The sequence below is a fragment of the Caloenas nicobarica genome, chromosome Z, assembly GCF_036013445.1.
Source record: "Caloenas nicobarica isolate bCalNic1 chromosome Z, bCalNic1.hap1, whole genome shotgun sequence".
In the NCBI taxonomy this organism is placed as follows: Eukaryota; Metazoa; Chordata; class Aves; order Columbiformes; family Columbidae; genus Caloenas; species Caloenas nicobarica.
The window spans coordinates 46,041,132-46,063,236 of NC_088284.1; the positions used below are offsets into that span (position 1 = coordinate 46,041,132).

General features: G+C 47.4%; 1 protein-coding gene across 1 annotated transcript; it reads right to left on the bottom strand.

The window, feature by feature from the left end:
- Positions 1 to 9,453: 9,453 nt before the first annotated feature.
- KLF4 (KLF transcription factor 4) lies at positions 9,454 to 13,542 on the bottom strand. Its single transcript, XM_065657607.1, is given in 6 exon segments — positions 9,454 to 10,548; positions 12,038 to 12,202; positions 12,293 to 13,208; positions 13,335 to 13,457; positions 13,460 to 13,501; positions 13,504 to 13,542. Coding segments are annotated over 6 exon segments (1,461 nt in total). The 3' UTR covers positions 9,454 to 10,372.
- Positions 13,543 to 22,105: the final 8,563 nt, after the last annotated feature.

The window sequence follows — 22,105 nt, forward strand, 5'->3', positions numbered from 1 at the left end:
AAGGCAGAGGCATGCCTCAGGGTCCCCAGTCAGGTGTCAAATCCAACAATCCCAAAAGTGCCTGCTTCCCTGCTGCTCCCCTTGCCATCCACGCGCCGGCCTGCAAGTCAGGTGCTGTGGCCCCACACACCAAAGTAGCGAGTGTGTGAGTATACAGGCTTAATAAGATTGTATATTTCCCCACTCACATGTACATGGAATGATACAGCATTGCAAAAGCAGTGTTTAATTGCAGGGCAAAAATCCTTTCCAAAAGAAGAGCTTAACTTTTTTTTTTCTTTTTCTTTTCTTTCTTCTGCCAAGAACATATGTATTTTGTATAGATTTAATTACATGATACAGAAAGGAAAGGAGGTTTGCCCAGATACTATGGTGATGAGTGCCATAGAAATGCCTATAAATAAATAAAAACGCAGAGCAAAACCAGACATCTGCAACAAAGTATGAGGGGAAAAAACCCACTCACCCACCCAACCAAGAAAACACAAATAAAACCCAAACAAACAAAACAAACAAAAAATTAAATAAAACAAAAACAAACAAAAAGAACCCAACAACACACCAAAAAAAAACAACCAACAAAAAAACCTGCCTGGAGTTTTCTACACAGTCCCTCATTTTAAAAAAATAAAAGCTCACCACTACTTCTTTCTGACATAGGACCCAATGCTCATTTGGACTCATTTCTTCCATCACCCTCAAGAATCACAAGGTGGGCACATCACACAAGGCTGGTGAGGGGTCTGGAGCACAAGTCTTATGAGGATTGGTTGAGGAAACTTGGGCTGTTTATCCTGGAGAAAGGGAGGCTGAGGGGAGACCTTATCACTGTCTACAACTACCTGAAAGGAGGCTGTAGCATGGAGGGTGTTGGTCTCTTCTCCCAAGTAGCAAGTGATAGGACAAGGGGAAATGGCCTCAGGTTGTGCCAGGGGAGGTTCAGATTGGATATTAGGAAACATTTCTTCATGGGAAGGGTTGTGAAGCACTGGAACAGGCTGCCCAGGGAAGTGGTGGAATCACCATCCCTGGAGGTATTTAAAAGGTTCATAAACGAGGTTTTTAGGGACATGGTTTAGTGCTAGAGTTAGGTTATGTTTGGATTCAATGATCCTAATGGTCTCTTCCAACCCAAATAATTCTATGATCTAAATTTGCATTCTCCAGTCTCTCCTTTCTGCTGCTGCTGTGAACCCTCATCACCTGATAATGTTTGTGCATACTAAATAAAGAGGATCTGGAGTGCTGGGAACCTCGTGAACGTCGATGTCATTTGAATTTGGAGAAAAAAAATGAGCTTTCACACACGTCCCAAGTTGAAAATCCTGTCCATGTTATAAGTTTTCTTCATTGCAACAGAGGAAATAGGATGAAGCCCTACATGGGCTTGAATGGTGATATGTGGCTTGCTTTTTCTTAGCATCCAATAGACAAGGACATCACCTCCCAAGCTGCTGAGGCCCTCTTGCCACTTGATTTCCGAATCATCTTTTCATGTTTTTGAGCCTTTCATCTCAATTCCTCTGTACAGCAATGTGTTCTGTCATTTCACTTAAGCCACAGGACTCCAAGGGCTGGATCTTCAAGAACAGCACCCAGCTATAAAGTGAGAGCTCTGTCTCACAACCAAAGCTATTAGCTTGGCTCCCCAGCACAACTGCAAATTCCCTTGCACTGAACTAGTAAGGTTAAATACTGTCATTGCAAAGCACAGGGTGGGATGCGGGAAAGAGAGAAGAAGGGAGGAAGAGGGGAAGGAAGGAAGAGGAGAAGGAAGGAAGGAAGGAAGGAAGGAAGGAAGGAAGGAAGGAAGGAAGGAAGGAAGGAAGGAAGGAAGGAAGGAAGGAAAAGCTGGAACAACAGCAGAACTAGCATACTTCAAAGATTTATCATCTGCTCCAGCTCAAAACAGCTCTGGTTTTGATTCATTTTTATATGAAGGGGGAGGAAATCAGAACAGCTGTCACTCTATTATTTCCTTTAGTATTGCTGAACCATTTCAGCTGTCTGCAATTTTTCCTCCTACCAATCTCTCCTGTTTTCACATCCCTCTCTCAGGAGCTGTGCTGACAGCAGTGGAGTGCACCCAGAGCCCCGTGTGCCTCCAGCCACAGCATCTTGCTGAGTTCTCTACTGTTAGTCCTGCCTAGGAGAAGAGAGACACCAACATGGGCACATTAGTGCTGGGAGGTTTGTCTTACTGCTGTCACCTCACTCCCAGTAGCCAGCCAGTGCAAAGCAGCAGGCAGTGAAAGGGTGAAAAAATCTACAGAGTGACTTCCCTGGGCTGGAGAAAATTCATATATTGAGTTTTATACATGGAGCACATTCGTAGAGGAAAAGATTTCTGTCTTGTGCTGCAGTGTTGCCTATTGGGATGCATTCACGGACAGTCAATATTTATTTAAATGAGTAACTTGGGCAGAGTTATTAAATGTAAACTCTGGCACCTTATGTTTAGCACAAAATAGAACACTGGGAGAAGCCAGTCAGAGAAAACCTCTGAATTACCCAGTGGTTTGGGCAATACTTAAATCATTCTTCTGCTCTGTATTCTCCCATACCTCCCCTCTGCCTCCCTTCTCCCTCCTTTGCCTTGTTCACACACGGCTTCCAGTTTTGGACCCTGAAGATTCAGATCTTAAACTTTTTCAAAGTGCTACCTGTTTTTATAATGCTTTGGATTTGCCTATGTGGTTCATTTGCGTAGCCCCAAATCAGCATAAACCCTAACCTCATCTCACCAAGGGGATTTACCTGTAACCATCCGAATTTGGTTTGCTAATGAAGTAGTCAGATTCCCAGACAACTAAGATACACCCTGATCACTTCTTAGAAAGCAAATTCTCTCACCTGGAATGAATTTCAGTACCCAGTACAAAGGGACACTTTTCCTTTGACACTTGCTCTTCAAAACCTGGGACACAACAATAGGGAAAGACGTACAGAAAAAGGGTTTTGAAAGTGTTATCAAAGAGAAAAGGTGGAGTTAATCTCGGAAAGGTCAGATTAGGACCAATAAACACTGCTGTGTTCAGTTTCCCTTTCCATGTAACAATAAACGTAAGACTAGCAAATACACAAACGCAAAAAATTAACAATCTCTTAGTAATAGATGTGGACAAATAAATGATGAGTAATTCCAACCCATGCAGCTGTTTGGGTACATCAGGTGGAAAATGTTTTAACCAACAGTGTTACATCTTGCTAAGATTCATGAATCCAAAGAAAATTCTGAAAAGTAGGGTTTTTCTCTGTGTAGAGTGAAATGTGGAGAAACACCCATCCTTAAACAAACAACATTGATGGGTGAGGGCTTCTCAGCTGTTCTGGTGATTAAAATATCCAGTAGGCTCAAACATCTTTTAAATATTGACTGAAATATTGTATTATGCCTAAATTCCCCTGGCATTCTTCCAGTGTGCAGTAGACTGGATGAACTCATCCATATGTAAAAATGCACATAGTTAAAAGGCTCAGATTTACTTTCTCTTCCCAAATTCATTAAAAATACAACCAAAGTTGAATCTTTCCAGACTTTGGTAGTAAACAACAAAATCAAGGCTGATTTAGAGCAGCGGGTTAGATCCTTCCCTTCTCTGCAGTATGTAGGAAAGAGGAAATGGCAGGAATCTGGAAGGCAGCAGCCTTGGAAACTACAGAAAGGAAATACTTTCTTCTCCCCTCCCCCCACCTCTATTTTTAGGCAAGTTCATAATTAACTGTGGACTCCTTGCCACAAAGTCTCTCTGAAGCCAGCAGCTCAGGAAGGCACCAAAGAGGATCAAATATCTATTAAGTGGCACCTGTAGAGTTACAGCACAAAATAAACACAGGTTGGAAAGGCATCTGTGTTCCTCAAGCTTCTGAGCTTGAACAAGCCTGTAATCATCAGGGCTCAGAAGGGAGTTTTCCAGGAAGGGCAAGGTAGGATCACCCCTGAGATGCCCATGACAGGGCTACTTGTGCCTTACAGTTATGGCCAGTGGCTGAGGCAGAATAGCAGTGACCAGACGAAACTTTCTGCCACTCTGCCCTGTGCTCTTCTGCTCCTCCACAGCGGAGTTAAAGGAACCCGGTTGCCCCAACTGTAACAAGTTGGTCTCTTTGCACATGAAGACTTGCCACTAAGTTGTACATTCTAAACACGGCAATTTTGTCGAAGCAAATGCTGGTTAGAAAGTGTTTACAGGAGGGTGGTCAAACATCTTGTACAGGTGACAGCAGCATTATAATATTCTTTAAGTCTGAAGAGAACACAAACAGTTACTGGGGAGGCAGGAAGGCAGAAAACAGTGAAATATTTCTTTTTCCACTGGAAAGTGTTTCGATAATTTGAAACACAAACAATAATCTGTTGCACAGCCAACAAATTCAGCCATCCATTGTCGGACAGAGGAGCCTGTTGCAGAACTAGTGTGATGAAGGAACTGAGAAAGGACAGCCAAACCTAGTACCTCCCAGTGCAAAGACAAACGCATCCCTTTGGGTAGCCTCCTCGAGTAGCCAACAGCATTTTTGACTCAGTATGTTTGGATCCTAAACACAGAATAAAACCTCATCCCGAGCTTAGAAAGTAAATTCCAACATGCTTCAGTAATCACCGTCAATGTTGCCCCTGGTAGTTTATCAACATATTAACATCCAACATTCATTTTTATCAGAAAAGAGGAACATAACTATGATGGACGCTAAGCTCCCAGGAGATCCCTCGTGCTGGAAGACTCCAGCTGAGATCTGGACACCAAGCGGCGCTGATGCTGTGGCACCCTACCAGAGGCCCAGTGTGCAAATCAAACTCACGCAGGAACCTCAAGAAATATTTTTTCCTATGTGTGAGCAAAGCCCTCTCTGCAGTATTTCTACATGGCAGGAAGCACATCGTGGACTCAGGGAGGCCAGTGGCAAAAGCCTGGGGAGGCAAGTTTTTCCACATGGTGATTACAATCCTGCTTCCCCAGGCCAGCAAAATTGGATAGCTTTCCCACGCCTTCCTAGGGGCGGGAGGAAGAAGCAGACCTGACACTCCACTCCTGCCAACCATGAAGGCATCGACAGCAGGACATGCACAAACAGACATTGAACACCACCAATGAGGCTTCCAGTAAATGAACGCCTGCCTGATGGTGGCACAATGTTGCCTGTCAGACCTTTTCTAACTGCTGTGCCAGTGGGGAAAATCATTCTGAGTAACTGCAAGTTATTTGTTTCTAAAATTAAGGGTCTTCAGCCAACCAATACAGGGAAGCTGTATCATTTTGTTGAATAAAGCCTGAAAGTTAAAAAGCAGAGAACTTGAATAGCAAGATCTAAGCAAGCCTTAGCTTGTGCTTGATAAACAAGTGTGCTGTACCCAAAGCAAAACCATGCAAAACTTTTTAAAGTTGCAGCAAGATGGCTGCGGTGATAGTAGCACATGATTATGCCTCTGCTCACCCAAGCTTCAGAATGAAAGGAGCTTAGCATGTTCCCTTAAACTTATCGTTAATAAGCATGTCACAAGGCTGACCTCAAGCTGACCAGGTCCATGTCAAAATGACCATCTCAGTTGCAAAATGAGTCACAGCTCCAAGAGTCCGGAAATCATCACCAAAGGGAAAAGGTCCAGCTGCCTAATCCCTCTTGTGAGCAGCTACTAAGGCCACTCATCTTCTGTAAAACTCCGGGCGCACATGCTCTAAAGATGGAATAAACATTAATAAGGCACAAGCCACTTTTTCGCCTCATGTCTTGCACACCATTAAGGTTCTAGCCTTGAGAGCTCACAGGTAAGCATCCAAAGGTGAAAAGGAGATTAATAGATACCTATCTGCAGCCAGGGTGGAGAAAAAGGCGGTGGAAACACCACCACCACCACCACCACCACCACCCACTTCTATGCCACAGACAACTTCTGCACTTGGTGGCAATGCCCTCAGCAGTAATGAAAACGTCCCCCAGTAAGTCACAGTGGGAGCGAAGGGCAGATGAAATGTGAGTCATTCAGGTGTACAGCAGACAGGGGAATGTGGGTGTGTCACCCTGTGGCTCCAAGCCAACGTGACCTCAATTAAATTTTGGCAAATGACGGGCCTTCCCCTCTTTTATGTACATATTCATCTCCTTGGTCTCCAAAGATATACTGATTGAGCCTACACACAGCTATTTAATCTGGGTAGCTCTCCTGGCATGTACAAGTCAACATGTGGTGGTGGTGGTGGTTGTGGCAGTGGTGTTCCTCTCCACTTGAGTTTAGCTCACCACACCTTCAGTTTACTTCCTCCAACCAGCACTCCTATCACATTCAGACCCTTGCCAGAGCCCTGTGCTGTTAACCACTGGTCTGTTCGTCCATATTTTCAACCCGTTCCCGTTCTCCTGCTGCCTTAGAGCACACTCAGGAAGGAGGAAAGACAAGGGAGGAACACAGTTTGCAGTGGGTTAATTTGGAAATTCTTGCACTCAAATGCTGTTGAAGTGTTTAACAGGGACTTCAATGGAAGCAGGATAGCTCTAGCGTCTAGCACACTCCCACAGGAAACCTGTGTAAACTAATTCAGTTGAACCGTTAGCACTCGGAGTGATAAACCGCAGGACTCTCTGATCTTCCCTTATTAAATAAGAGAATGAAATTCACTGATTCATATCAGCTTAATATAAATCCTTGTGAGATTCGCAGTTGACTTCAGTAGTGGCAGGATCTGGTAACCTCCACAGGGCAGAGCAACTCTTTTGCAAGCACACCTCCATGTGACAGAAGAAAGCTGAAAGCATTTGTACAAACAGTGTTGTTACAATTAACGACCAAGTCTTAAGTGTGCAATCTTCCAGCGTGTGTGCAGCAGACAAGTGAACACCAGCACTGCAGCTCTGAGAAGATTTTTATTCTGGTGCTACTTTTGAATACTTGGCACTTGGTATGCAGACGTGTGCCATCATGTTTCGAAAAGCTCCATCTTCACACGTTAAGTGTGTTTGAGAGAGTTTTGGGCTAGGGGTGAGCAGGATTAAGGAGGGCTGTAGTCTGACTGCAGAGGTAATTTTCTGTCATGAGAGCTTTTCCCTTCAGTAGCTAAATAGTGCTCTGGGGAAGCTCTGGAGGTGCTCACTCCATGTCAGAGGGGCAACCCCTAATAACCTCAAACTTTGTTTTCAGATGCTCCAGCCTGAGCAAAGTAGCACCTGAATACAGCTTCAGTAATGTTAAACAAATCTTGTTTTTCAAGACACCCTTACAAGATTGCTTGGTGTTTTACATGTGTTTTATGAGATGTGCTTTTTGATGCATGTGATGTTCCACTGTATCTGTGTACAATCTTGCACCAAAGTGCAACTCCAGGAAGCCAGACACAATGAAACAGGTGGTGAACACAACGTGCTGTTTCTAGCTCTACCTAATTTATCAGAGCACAACTGGTGCAACTGCTCATTTCAGTATTTCCCCCAGGGACCTCCTTAAGAACAAGGACTGCCTCTCATGGGCTGCCTGCTGCACAGCAAAAATAAAGTGTTGGATCCTGTCCCAAAAGTATAGAAGCAGTGTTTTGGAAATGGTTAAAGGAGCAGCGGTGTTTCTTTTAAAATACCAAACTACAACCATGCCCATTTATGTCTGGAAAGACAGCCATATGTGAGGACAGCTTGGTTAGGATCAGGAAAAAAAGAAAAAAGAAAAGCAAGTAGGAGAAGAGAACAAAGCCCTGTTTCAAGAATGCCATTGTTTGGGCAACTATAAAAACCTACAGTCTATAAAACCATCAAGCAGAAACTGAAGTTGGCTGAAGCAGATAATGTATTACTAAATGCTAGAGCATCTTATAAAATTCTCAAGGCTACATAATGACAGAACACTTGCAAAAGAAACAAGTTTCTCAGATTATACCTTCAGATTTCAGTACTTACAGATGTGTCAGGCTGTAGACTTTGCACAAATGTTCTGAATAGCAGCCATACAGAAGTGTTCCTGCAGCTACCCAAGCATGCTCCAGCGTTATCAAGACGCAACAACATGCTTCAGGCACTTAATACGTGCCAGTTGCAACACTGACCTTGGATCTCTCATCCAGAATCCACAAGCAGAGCAGAGTAGGTAAAAATGACTGGCTTAATTGTAAAAAGTTTTCACATAAAAAAAACTTCAGATAAAGGATGACTCATAACTTTAATTTAGCTTTAAATACTTGCTGTTTGCAAACCAAATAAGACATTCCCTACTCCCTGTGTTACCTATAAACCAAACCAACAAAGATAGCTTTCAGTTGAACAAAGCATGCCTAGGAGATAAGAGGTGAGAAATATTTTCTGCATCATTATGTTACTTGAATGGACTTAGAAAGAAACGGCACCGCTCACCACACAAAGAACACAAAATATGAAATTTAATGGCATTCCTAACACATTTGGGAACGAAAAGTTGACATTGCCACTCTTGTTTTAACTACTGCAAAAACACAAATGGCTCTTGCCTGTAATTTATTTTCCATGCTTAGCTATATTAAAATTGCATATATTCAAATTCCTAGCTGACATTTTAAACCTGTGTAAAAAATATAATTTCTTCTCTTCACAAAGAGTAGTGAGAAAAACAGGTTCTATTAATTGAGCATTCGCGTTGAAATCATCTTATTTGTACACATTTGTAAAGAAACTAGAACAATGTGGTCTCTAAGGACAAGTACAACAAAAATGGTAACAACTTGAGGCATGCAGCAGGCTCAGTGCATTTAACTGAAGCAGAGTGCAGTTGAAGGTACGCTGTGGACCTCACATCTTGAACACACAGCTATACCATTTGTAGACTCCACATGGTCAGCCTTCCCAAGTTATTTTTGTGTACCAGGATTCCTACAGGAATTTTCACTCTTCAGGATACTGCCCATTTATTGAATTCCCAGGACAGAGGCGGCTTTGACAGAATCTCCATGTAGTTTATTGCTAAAAGTTGTTTTACATACAGTCTTCATTCCTTGAGTCAAGTTTATTAGCTGTGATTTTACTCAGTTGATTTTCCTTCATTCACATGAAAGTGGTAAGTTGCACCAGCTTATCTGAGAAGGCCAAGAAAACAAAGCTAGAAATTTTTCTTGCTGAAAAGAGTACTAAAAAAAAAAAAAAAGTTTTTTTCTTTGAATATGGAGTCTAATGTCCCAAACAGATGTATTTCCTCTAAAAAATAATTCAAACTGAGTTACCTTAAAAATGGTAAATCACCAGATGCATATCATGCAGATGAGATAAGTGGCAATTCAATATTCAGAGCAAAAATTTCCAGAGCAAAAATTTTCAGTACACTCTTTTCTCTAAAAAGATGCATTACATCAGCACTGCACTTATACAATCCTATCTTTAAGACTCTTGATACTGCAAGCCCCTGCCATGACACTCCCTTGCCTTGGGAAATTCAACCACTAACGAATACTTAAGCTTTCTTTGGACATATCCATGCAGAGAAGAAAATTAGAGTAGCCATTCAGATAAAATATTATAGGTTTATTTAAAACTTACTTTCCACTTGAATATGCAAAATACAAATTCCAACAAAATGTTCATTTTTACTTCGTAGTTTACAAATATACAAAATAGAAGTTTGCTTAAATTTATATTACATATTTATTATGTAAAGAACTATATAGAAAACATTTGTTCTGCTTAAGGCATATTTGGGAATAAACCATTGTACAAACTATTGCACATCGAAACCACAGTGCATTACAGACTGTCTGCATAAAGTTATTTTCTTTAAAAAAGGATAAACCAGGTTTATTTACCTGATTTAGGTCATAATCTGTGATCGGAAGAGAAAAATATTTCCTTGTCAGATATGCAGCAGTTTGAGAACTTTGGCTTCCTGTTTTTGGTACCTCTAGAAACAACAGTCACTAAGCACCATGAAATAGGCTTTTAAAATATAATTTGTACCTGAATTTTTCCTCCTCTTTTAACATCATAATGGCTTTTAGAAGGAAAAAAAACGAAAGTACAAGATGACATTTACATCTAATATTGCATTGAAAGAAAATTAAGGGAATGTCATTTCCCTGTTTAATATCCCCACCATCCGAACTACACACAGTCTGTTTAACCCTGATATCCATGACTTCCAGTCACTCCTTGGCATTTTGTAGTCCGGAAATAATTCAAGTTGGATTTACAAATGGAATGATAGAAGATCCAGTCATTGACCCCAATGTTTTTGGTTCTCTTTTAAATGCATATATATTAAAAAACAGTTGCGATGTTTGTATGCAATTATCCCTCTTTTCCACTCTTTAGAAGACTTCACCTTGATTATCTGTAGTGCTTAAACTGTGTTCTCCCCGTGTTGTGGAAGACAGTCCTTGTACTGTAAATACTGAATCTCTCTGGCCGTTAGGGAATGATCCACTGCATCCAATTAAAAGTGTCTCTTCATGTGTAAGGCAAGGTGGTCCGACCTGGAAAATGCTCTGTCACACCGCTGGCACTGGAAAGGGCGGTGACCTGTGTGTTTTCTGTAGTGACGAGTAAGTTCATCAGATCGGGCAAACTTCCATCCGCAGCCTTCCCAATCACAGTGATAAGGTTTCTCACCTTTACCAATACAGAAAATAAAATATGCCAGTTAGGTTTTTTTCATGGCTACCACTTCTACCACCATTCTTTCAAGAAGCACTAACACACACTGTCTTGGATAAGAAAAAGGGCGATGCCAAACAAAACGCACTGGACTTCTTGAAGCAGTTGCAAGAAAACTATAAAAACTAGCAGAGTAAGACTATCTTTTCAAGATGTTGGCATCACTGAAATCTTCACTAAAATGCTCATTTCCACCAGTTGTTTTGCACACAAGGCTTCAGAACACACAAGTTCAGATAATAATAGAGTATTTTTGCTGGCTAATGTTATACAGTCAAATAGCAACCAGAAATAGCTCAGCAGACATAATGTATTTAGATAATTGTAGGTCTCAAGAATTAAAAAACAGCTGGAAACTGTTTTCATTAGCTCAGCGTGATTAAGAACCCAATCTTACTGTCTTCACTGTAGCAAAACCACTGTTGATGGCAAGATGACTTTCCCTGACAATTACAAATTCCTGGCCCTACACCGCAGACGGTACTGACCAGCTTGGGGCAGACGGGAAGTACTGTTCATTTGACCAATTTTTTTTCCCCCCACTGCCATTAGCTGAAGATGGAGCCTAACTACTGCACTGACAGTAAGTAGTTTCACCCTTTCCAGTCTCCTCTTCAGGAGGAAATTTTGATTCAAGTTCAAAATCCAGAGATTTAAATTATGCAAATTCCCAGGTTATTTAATCACTGTTACGGAATGCCCGCCCTGGCGAAACCACACACGATGTACCTATTTTCACAAGGTTAGTTACTGCAACACCACATTCAACTGCAAGGTTAAGGTTTGAACTTGGGCTCAGACGCACACTTTGGCAGATTTTATTTGAATTCTAGTAGTAGCCAATCAACCATTAAACTCTGCCTCTTCGGTGCCAGCGCAGGGGAAGACGTACTCCCACACATAGGCAAGGTGCCCCACCAGCGCTGCCGACCCAGCTGAAAGCCTCACTCGCAAATGGCCCATCACAGTTTCCTCAGAAAGGGAACAGCAGCTTGCAGAGGTACGCAATCTCTTGCACTAGAGCAAGACAAGACAAGAGGGGTGCATGTGCAAAGTGTTTAACCACAAGCAAATAAAGCAGTATCTTAGAAAGAAGTCTGCTCCCTTCTCGGAAGTGGGCCAACACCATGAAGAACAACAAATCCCAGCTGACTTCCAACTACCTGCTAATTAGCCCACCACATAGCATCAGAGAAGCAACAAACTTTGCCTTCGCAAGAAACCCACCTGCCCCCACATCTGAGTCATTCTGAACCATTAAGTGAAGACTGCACAGGACTTCATGTAGCCAAGGGGGCAGGAAAAAAAGCTCAGAAACCCAGTAGAGAAGGGTTACAACTCACGACTTTTAGCCTGTCTCCTGTGCTTCCCACTCTTCCATGTCGAAGAGGATCCCCATGCCCCTCAGGCCACAACATCCCACTAACGCCACACAGGGACTAACCTGTGTGGGTTCTCAGGTGCGCCTTGAGATGAGAGCTCTTGGTGTAGGTTTTGCCACAGCCCGCATAGTCACATGTGTGTGTGGCTGTCCTTTTCCTAGGCCATGACCGGCGTCCCCTCTTGGGCTTGGTCTCCTCTGGCAGGCAGCCCCCAGGTGGCATCAGCTCTACAGGTGGACAGGGGAGAGTGAGCACCGCTGTGGCCAGCGCCACAGTAGGCGCCCCAGCATGCCCGCTGTGGAAGCACAGGGACTCACCTTGGTACTGGAGTGTGCCAGGTGGCAGCTGCTCGGGCAGGAAGGTGGGGTAACCAGAGGCCGGGGGGTACCCTGGGGGCAGTGGCAGCGGTGGGTGGCTCAGCCCTGGAGCATTGGGGAGACAGTCTCTGCTGCTTAGCATCTCCTCCGGCCCCAGCGAAGGCGTAGTCCGGGCAGGCAGTGGGCGGCCCAGGGAGAAGTCATGCTGGGGGGCTCCTCGGGGGCCACTCCCATGTGGTGGTGGTGGCTGCGGTGGGGCCAGGGTGCACGGTGGGGCGGCCTCCTGCTTGATTTTGGGGCACATCCGTGGCAGGGGGCTATAGGGGGCCCCAGGACCCTCAGTGCCAGGTGGTGGCGCAGCAGCCGGGGGGCCGCTCTTGGGGCTGAGCCCCGGGTGGCTGTACTCGCCCACGGCCTTCACCACGAACTTTCCCTGCAGGCTGCCCAGGGGAGGCAGCGCGGCCGGCGCCGGAAGGTACACCGGGTCCAGGTCGGGCCGCATGAGCTCAGCCACAAAGCCTCCCGAGGGGGACACGTCGGTGATGTCGGCCAGGTTGAAGGGGGCAGCCGGGCCGGCAGCAGGAGCCCCGTCTCGGCTGCCGCCGCCGCCCCCGTAGAGGAGACCGGCGGGCTCGGGCCGAGGCAGCGGGTAGGCGAAGGGCCCGGCGGGGCAGGGGCTGGCGGTGGGGGCCGGGGCGGCAGCGGGGGCCACCACCACGGCAGCGGCGGCGGGCTCCTGGTGCATGAGGGAGTTGGAGAGGATGAAGTCGAAGTCCAGCAGCTCGTTGAACTCCTCAGCGTCGCGGCGGGGCCCCAGGGCGGCGGCGGCCTCCAGTTCCGACGGCGGAGTCTCCACGGGTCGCGCCGCCAGCGCCGGCGGCGTCCGCTTCAGCTGCGACAGCTCCACCCGCCACCGCTGCGGGGAGACGGGTACGGCTCAGCCCCCGGCCCGCCGCGGCACCGCGCCCGCCCCGGCCGGCCCCGCCGCCCTCGCCCTGGCCCCGTCCCGGCCGGCCCGCGCCGCCGCGACGCCGATACTCACGTTGCCGGGGCCCGCGGGCCGCGCCGCCTTCTCGCGACCCGCGGCGCCCGTCGCGAAGGTGGCGATGGAGGGGAGGAGTGTGCCGCTGAGCGCCATCTCGCACTCGCCGGGGGGCTGCCTGCGGGTGGGGAGAGCACAGAGGTGTCAGGCAGCGGCGGCGGGAGAGAGGGAGGGTCGGGCCGGGGGCCGCGCCCGGCACCCACCGCATCCGCGCCGGGGCGTCACGCCGAGCTGCGGCCGCCGCCGTCGTCCCGAGCGCCGCCGAGGAGAGAGGGGAGAGGTGGCACGGACGCGCCGTCCAGCCGCGGAGAGCCGGCGCAGCGCCGCCGGGTTGGTGCCGCGGGAGCGCCCTTCCTCGGTGCTTTACCGGCGATGAAGGTGAGCGGGACGCGGGGCGCTAGCAGCGCCGCGGGGAGGCGGCCGCCGCCCGGCAACGCGGCTCCGGCACCGGGAGGGCGGCGGCGCGAGGTGCTTCCGAGGGAGCCGGGGCCATGGGGGAGCCGGGCGGGACGGACGGGGCGCGGTGCTGCCAGCGGGTAGGGAGGGGCCGGGCCGGCCCGCGCTGCGCTGTTGCCGCTGCCGCCCCTGCTGCCGCGCCCCGCTCGGCACTGCCCGGCGCCTGCCGCCGACGCCCTTCTTATAACCTCACCTCGCGGCCGCCCCGCCCACTGTCGCCGTGGCGACGGTGAAAACAAACTGACACGTGGGGAGAGGAGGCGGGGCGCGCGCGAGAGGCGAGGGGGGCGGGGGGGGAGAGAGAGAGAGAGAGAGAGAGAGAGAGGGGAGTCCCGCCCCGCCCCCGCGCGGCTCTTCCTGGCGCGCGCAGCCCGTGACGCACGCGGGGCGTTGACGCCAGCGCGGGGTGGGGCGGCGGGGGGAAAGGTTGGGGATGCCCGCGCGGCGGGGCCTCGCGCGCACCTGCGGTGGCGGTGGGGGAGGGGCGGGGCGGGGAGGGCGCCGGAGCGGGCCGTGCTCCGCGTGTCCCGCCGCGCTCCCGCCGCGCCGGGGCGTCCGTGGGGTTGGACACCGACCGTGCTCCCGGCCCCCGCGGCGCGCCCGGCAGCGCCAGCAGAAAATAAAGTAAAATAAATGAAATCAAAGGGAATAGCCCGAAATCCCGGCTGTGCCGTTTCCTCTTGTCTCTTATTTTCTCTTTCCTCTCTTCTGTTTTTTTTTTTTTCCTCCCTTTTTTCTTTTTTTTTCTGAGGTGCGCCCCGGTGGCGGGAGCTTTTACGCGCCGTGGTTTGTGCCGCTACGGGACTGTTTTTGGCTCATGGGCCTGTTCGTCACAGGGCGCCCACCGAGCCGGGGAGCGGGACGCGCGGCGCCGTGCCCGCGGGACGGCGGCGGAGCAGCGCGGGGCACACGCGGCCCCGGGCCCGGCGGGCAGTCGGGCAGGCCAGCCGCCCGCCGGCGGCACGGCTGGCGTCGAGGCTCCCCGCGGCGGGGCCGGGCGGCGGTGCGGGGCCGGACGCGGGACGCGGCTGCCGCTGGGTGCCGGCTGGACCCTCCGCGGGACGGGGAGGGTGGCGGGAGGGAGGGTTGTGCAGCACTGCGGGTGCGATGCTGGAAATATTCTGGAAAAAAATGGCGAAATCGAAATTAAAAGGCAATCCCAAAACAAAGCAAAATCCCACCGAAACCTCAAAGAAAGGACCGGGCTCGCCGACGGCAGCGAGTGGGGGCGCGGGAGCGGCGGCACGGCTCCTCCAGAGGGCAATGGCGAGCCGGCGCCGCTCGCCGGGCTGCCGCCGGGCCCCCGGCCGCCCCTCCAGCGGTGCCCCCCTCCTGCCCTGCCCGGCCGGCGCGGCGCGGGGCCGCCGGCCGGGCCGTCCCGCAGCAGGCGCCTTCCCCGCGGCCGCCGCTCCGCGCCTGCCCCCGGCGCTGGCGGTCGCGCTCCCCAACTGGTCGGGCCGGAGGGGTGAAGTCCCTGGCCCGCGTAATTTACGAACATGGGCCTGAGTAACTGATGATGACTAAATTAAACCCTGAAATAATAATAAAATGCCCGGCTTTATTTTAGAGAACTGGTTTTACCAGTTTTGTGTTACAAACGTTAATTATTAATAACTTTGGCGCTAGAAAATAGTTTGGGTGGTTTTTTTTTTTTTCCCGCACAAAGGCCACGTCTTGGCAGATGTGCCAGGAACCACCAGTAGAAAAAGGATTAGTGTGGAGAGATGAAGGCTGGTGAAATGCCCGAAAGCCGTCTTTTAAAGGGAAAGGAGGCACCTTCCCTACTCAGAGGTGCAGGGGTGGTGGTTGGCTGCAGGACAGCCTGCTCAGATGACCATGCTCACAACATTGCTGCCAGTTCCCAGCTATGACTTTTATCCAGGGCTTATGCTCTCAGTCGCTTTGACAGCCACTTCAGGAATTAGCATCCAAAACCAAGAGCAGCAATTTTAGGTCTAAACCTCCCTTCTTGCTTAGTCTCAGGAGAGAGCCCCTGATGTGGAAACTTGCAGGTCTCTGGACAGTTTTTCCTCATTGGTTGTTTTTCTTTTGTTGGTGTAAATGTTAATTTGTGGATTTCCTAAGCAATGCCGTATTTTCCAGGTCCAAATTTCAAGCTCAGAATCACTCGAGGCCAACATAAAAATTAAAATTGCATCCTTTATTAGAAATAGTAGAACAAGAAAGCTTGAAGAGCACATAAGTGATCTGATCTCTTTGAAATAAATACCAGAACTTTGCTGGTTCCAGAAGAGAAGGCTTGAGTAACGCAGGCTGAGGTAATACAAGTTGCTTTCAGAATCTTCCATTAAAATAGCCTTGGCCACAATATTTCTGGGTAATTCAGATGGACATGTGCAAGGTATGCGTTAAGATGATGTTAAAGAGATGTGGCCCACTTATATCTGAGTCTTGATTTTGAATTGCGTAAATGTTGTCAGAGTGCTTAAAAAAGTGTGTGTTTGCAGGCATCAATAAGTTTAATGCCACCTGCTTTTGAATATTCTGCATAAAGGTTGGCGCACTCTTTTTCACTACTTAAGCACAAGGCATAAGGTTTTCTTTTCCTCTCTTAAATGGAAGGGAATGTGATTTAATGGTCCAGAGTCTGGAAATTAAATGCATTAAATTTGCAGCTGCTCAAAACTGATGCTTTCCCAGCCTGCGTAACAACCTAAATGTTGTTTTCTTAGGAGTTTTGTTTTAATATGCCTTCTCTCACCAGCCATCTCCAGGTCTCAGCTTTCTCCAAATTTCCCAATTTTCTCTAAAACTTTCCTTCCACTAACTCAGAACACAGCATGGTTCTGTGCTGTTCAAAGCTGACTTCAGGGATTGCTTAATTCAGATACAAAATTGCACAGAATTTGTGTCCCTCTTGCCTTGGGATGTGCAATGACATTTTTCCAGATTATGCTGTGCTTGGACAGAAAGAAGCCTGCCGCAGCACTCACTGTGCTGGACTGCTGTGGCCTCTCTGTATTTCTCTCCCTCCCTGGGTAGAAGAAGGAGGTTTCTTCTACATCTACCACATCTTGTCGTGAGATCAGGATTGCCCTAGACTTATTGTGGGTGCTGTTCACCCATTTTCATAAAAGCAGAATTATTACTCAATGCTGACAACTCATATCAATGGCCAGTCCAAGCGGTAATTCACTGCAAGCACAGGGCAGAGGAAAAGGACTGCTTAACAGGGCTGATCATGGTGAAGCCTTAGTAGCTAGCCTGAGCGAGTACTAAACTCAGCAACTGGGAGCATAAAACCCAAAAGACAGAAAAAAGCCAAGGTGACAAAAGAGCACAAGTTTCTGGAGCAGAGGCAGTTGTCAGGAAACAGCATCCCACATTAAAAACAAGAAGAACGCCAACAACGAGAAGAAAAAAACGTTGAGCTGATTATGCTCGAAACAAAGACGAACGTGTTTTTCTTGGTATGTTTATTTTAAAGCCAAGTTTGGAACTCCATTTTCAACGAACTGCCTCTCAGGAACCACAATGCGCAACTTACCCCTTTGATTTGGTTGTCTATGACAGCAGCTGATGGAATCAGGGACTGCAGACTTTAGGGAAGATTGTGTCACAGCATCGTTGGCTTCAGACGACAAGATGCTTTCCTGGCATCTTGGGATTGCACTTTGTTATCTTTGCAGCATGCTGCAGCAGATAGCCTACAGGGCCAGGAGCTGCCAGGCCTCCTGCTCCAGTGCTGGCGTAAAATATCAGAAGCATGAAACTCATGATGCTGAGTTATATCTAATAGCATTCTTGTGCTACTTAAAGTCAAAAGCGATGACTCCATAATCCTTGGTGCTGTTCTGGGTTTTACCCTAAAAAGGTTGCCGGAGAGCAGGTGGAGGTGGGTATGTTCATGAAAGGAGACTTGACATCTGGAGGGTTTCTTACATCCCATGCAACCCAAACTAACTGACCTCAACTGCACTGTGGCTGAGAGGGGAGGAAAGTGGGAGAAGTCTCACATATGCCTACTGTGCAAGGTGCAATTTGGAGAGATGCAGTGCTGAGGATTCACCCTCTTCCCACAGGATCTCTGCACACCAAGGAAGGCGAGACAGTCCAGAGCCACAGCCGCCAAACTGCCTTCCTAGGCTCTGCCCAGAGAGACCTGCCTTTTGGGGATCTGTTTTCTGCCATGTATTGTATACTCTTCATAAAACGCAAGTGAGCTTAAGTTTTATTTACCTTTTCTTGCATGGAGTACTTAATTTTTTTTTTAAAAACAGACATAAAACCACACTCGCTTGGCAGTTACATTTGTGGATTATTAGTGCAGTGCAAAGGGCACATTTCTGAATATTGCAGGCAATTCCAGGCAGGTTTCAAGCAGTAGCAAGTGCATACGTACACAGAAGGCACATGCAGACTTAAGATCATAAATGTTCATGCTGAGAATGTCAGCAGTGCCTGTGGCCAAATCTGCTTTCACCTGCTTTTTGAAAGCCTGACCCTATCCTGTTAATAGTTATTTTACTTTCCTACCTGAGCAAGGTCAGGAAGACCCAGCAGTACATATTGTCACCATCAGAGAGCTGTGGGCTGGTTTAGGTCAAATGCCCTGTAGCAAGGCACTGTAGGTCCCTGCTGTTGGTCTTTCGGTCCCTTGTAAGAAGCAGCTGTTGCTGAGGTTGTTGTCAGTGCTGACGACAAGAGGTTACAGGAGGTTTCTGGACCATAAGCTGTTTTTTTCTGCTGGACAGCCAGCATGCTTTCACAACCTGGAGGAAAAGGGTCTGTGTGCAGGGGAGAACCCCGATGATGACATTCACTGTACTTACAGCACATCAGCCCAGTGTTTCTTCCTTGACAGCCTTTAACTAAGCAGGGCTTAACCTCAGGGATCTGATTCTCAATAAGAGTTCAGGTTGTTGTTTCCCAGTGAATTTTCTCCAGGGAATAACTCCCTGTGAGACTGAGGCATCTATTTCCAGAGGTGCTGATCCTCCTGTCGAGTACCATTCATTCAGCCTCACCTGTCCCTGGCAGAGGCAGCCAGCACCCTCAGACAATTTAGCATCACTCAGGATCTCTTGCATGCAGCAGCTTTTCTACTTTCAAGCAATCCAAGGGTTGTTGTGTTTCTCTGACAGTCAAAATACCTTGATTTTTAATGGAAAAGAAAGAGCTTTATACTTTTTTGTCAAGCTTAGGCATCCTTGCTTTAGTGGGTTTGCCCCATCCATCATTGTTTTAATGCGTTTGCCCCATCTTGAATTCAGATGTTCCCCAAACTTTAACAATGACTTATATAAGTGGCTCTCACAGTGGTACTGGTGCAAACAAGAACTCCACAATAAGCATCCATTTCAAAGTCCTGCATGTAATGTGGGGACACTTGCACACAGCAAAGAGGATGAATTCTTGTTTATTTGTTTGTGATTTTTTGTGTGGACGCAACTCATAAATTGTATTTTTCCAGGCCCAGTGGAGGAGTCCCAGAAAAGTAAAGAAAAAAATTACTAGCCATTAGCTAACCAGAGGATGGTCCCTGTTTGTGGGTGATATATTGAGTATATCCTTGAAGATGCAGGGAGATGTATAGGTGAGAAACTTGAGCTGCTGCATGGAGCTGGCTCTGAAGAAGAAGGCAAGTACAGACATTACCATTAATTCACCTTCCTGCAGCTCCACGGGGACCAGATTCTCTCATTATTATATGTGTGAAATATTTAAGGTACTGCTGTCTGATAGCCTGTGGAACAGAAAAGATACTTTTAACTTCTCTGTTTCCCTGAAAGAGTCTCTTTTCTGCTGCAAGAAGGGGTTTTACTCTCTGGCCGTCTCCCAGCCCCCTTGATCGCTGTGGAAAAATATGTGGAAGAGATCTCCCTCCTCCTCCCTCTTCTTTTTCACTCTTTCTCACCTTTTAATTAATAGTCTTTAACTAATCATAGAATCATTTTGGTTGGAAGAGACCCTCAAGATCAAGTCCAACCATAACCTGACTCTAGTACTAAACTATGTCCCTAAGAACCTAATTTACATGTCTTTTAAACGCCTCCAGGGATGGTGACTCTACCACTTCCCTGGGCAGCCTGTTCCACTTCTTCACAACTCTTCTGTGAAGAGATGTTTCCTAATATCCAATCTAAATGCCTCCAAGTGTAACGTGAGGCCATTTCTTCTCATACTATCACTTGCTGCTTGGGAGAAGAGACCAACAACCTCCTTTCAGGTAGTTGTAGACAGCGATAAGGTCTCCCCTCAGCTTCCTTTACTCCAGGCTGAACAGCCGCTCCTCATCAGACTTGTGCTCCAGGCCCCTCAGCAGCTTCGTCGCCCTCCTCTGCACTCTCTCTGGTACCTCAATGTCTTTCTTTTGATGAGCAGCCCAAAACTGAACACAGGATTCAAGGTGGGGCCTCACCAACACCAAGTACAGTGGCACGATCACTTCTCTAGTCCTGCTGGCCACACTATTCCTGGTACAAGCCAGGATGCTGTTGGTCTTTTTGGCCACCTGGGCACACTGCTGGCTCATATTCAGCTGGCTGTTAACCAAGACCCTCGTGTCCTTTTCTGCCAGACAGCTTTCCAGCCACTCTTCCCCAAGCCTGTTGCACTGCCTGGGGTTGTTGTGACCCAAGTGCAGGACCCAGCACTTGGCCTTGTTGAACGTCACACAGTTGGCCTTCAGCTCAACGATCCAGCCAGTCCAGACCCCTCTGTATGGCCTTCCTACCCTCCAGCAGATCTACACTCCCACCTAACTTGATGTCGTCAAGTGCACTAGATTCCCTCATCCAGACCATTGATAAAGAGATTCAACAGAACTGGCCCAAGTACTGATCCCTGGGGAACACCACTCATGACTGGCCTCCAGCTGGATTTGACTCCATTTACTATAATTCTTTGGGCCTGGCCATCAGCCACTGCTTTACCTAATAATCTGTTAATAAAAATGAATCATTTTACCAAAGATTTAGCTTCCAAAAACCTTCCCAAGCAGCATCAATATAAAATCAATTTATTTGTCTCTCCGCACAATTCTGAAATGGAACGATGTTAATAACTGCCCTCGCTCATTTCAGTTTTCTTATGGTTGCGGAACCTGATGGCAGCAGTGAGACTTTTGCAGACCTGTCTGCAGACTCAGGAAGATAACACACTTGCATCTTCGTTTGGTATTTCTTTTATAACTATAAGAACTGGTAACATTTTGCTCCCAAGGAGGCTCTAATACTGCAGAAATTTGTAAGTAGGTCTCAACACTCACCAAGGAGAAATCGTCTTTCACTTCTGGTGGATTTTTCAAGCCCTTTCTCCCTGGTTAAGCTCTGAGTTTCTTTTGTTTGAGTAAAATGGTGCTTCTAAGGAATGTAATCTGAACCGATAATGTGCTTCCTAACAAAACATACATTAAGGTGCAAGATATAAGAAAAATAGAATATATGAGATAGCTGCTTCTAGTGCGTTGTGCATTTGAATTTGCATGAGAGAGTGAGAGCTTAGCAGTGAAGTGCTTCTGAGTTTAAACAGAAATATTTTAAATTAAATTTGTGCTAATCAGCTAGGTAATCACAGGACAGTAAACAACACCTCTGCCATTTTTCCATGGTTCCTCCCACACAATGTTGTGGATAAGCTGACCTGGATAGCTGATTCACCCAAGATGTCTTTCTAAACTATTTGCCATGCTGAAGTCAAGAACATCTGTTGTTTCCCTGCATGAGAATCCAGCACAGGAAATGATTAGATAAATATTCCCCTCATTTGAACAGGAATAAAGACATTGTAGGAGAACACTGAGAGAAAGGATCAATGCTGCCTGCTCTGAGAATAAATACCAGGCTTCCACATTGTTTCCATAAAGGCCTCCAGCTCTGCTTCAATATTAATGGACCAGCAGGAGCCCATTACTCTATGATAACAGTGTCTTGCTCTCTTAATGAGAGCAATATGGCCACTACTCTCAGATTTTCGACATAGATGCTGCATAATGATGCTCCAATGGTGTTGCTGAAGGCCAGTTTTGGTGGCTCTGTTGCTTCCAGGGAAGCTTTGCCACAGAGAGCAGCACAGCCGGGACACTGCCCAGCAAGGACCACATGGATGGCTGGTGGCACAAAATGTTAACTGCTCTGGGAAACACCTCACCACGGATGCCCCACGCCAGCAGAACAGTTTAGCTGCAGTCATTGCTGAATGGGAGATCCACTGTTCACAGGCTGCCATGATGCACATTGTGTTTGCAGGGCACTGAGATGCAGGGATGAGGAGTGCCATAGGAAATCAGTAATGAAGAAACATGAGGAAATTAATAATGTCGCATTCTGAGCTGGGATTGAATAGCGTGCAAT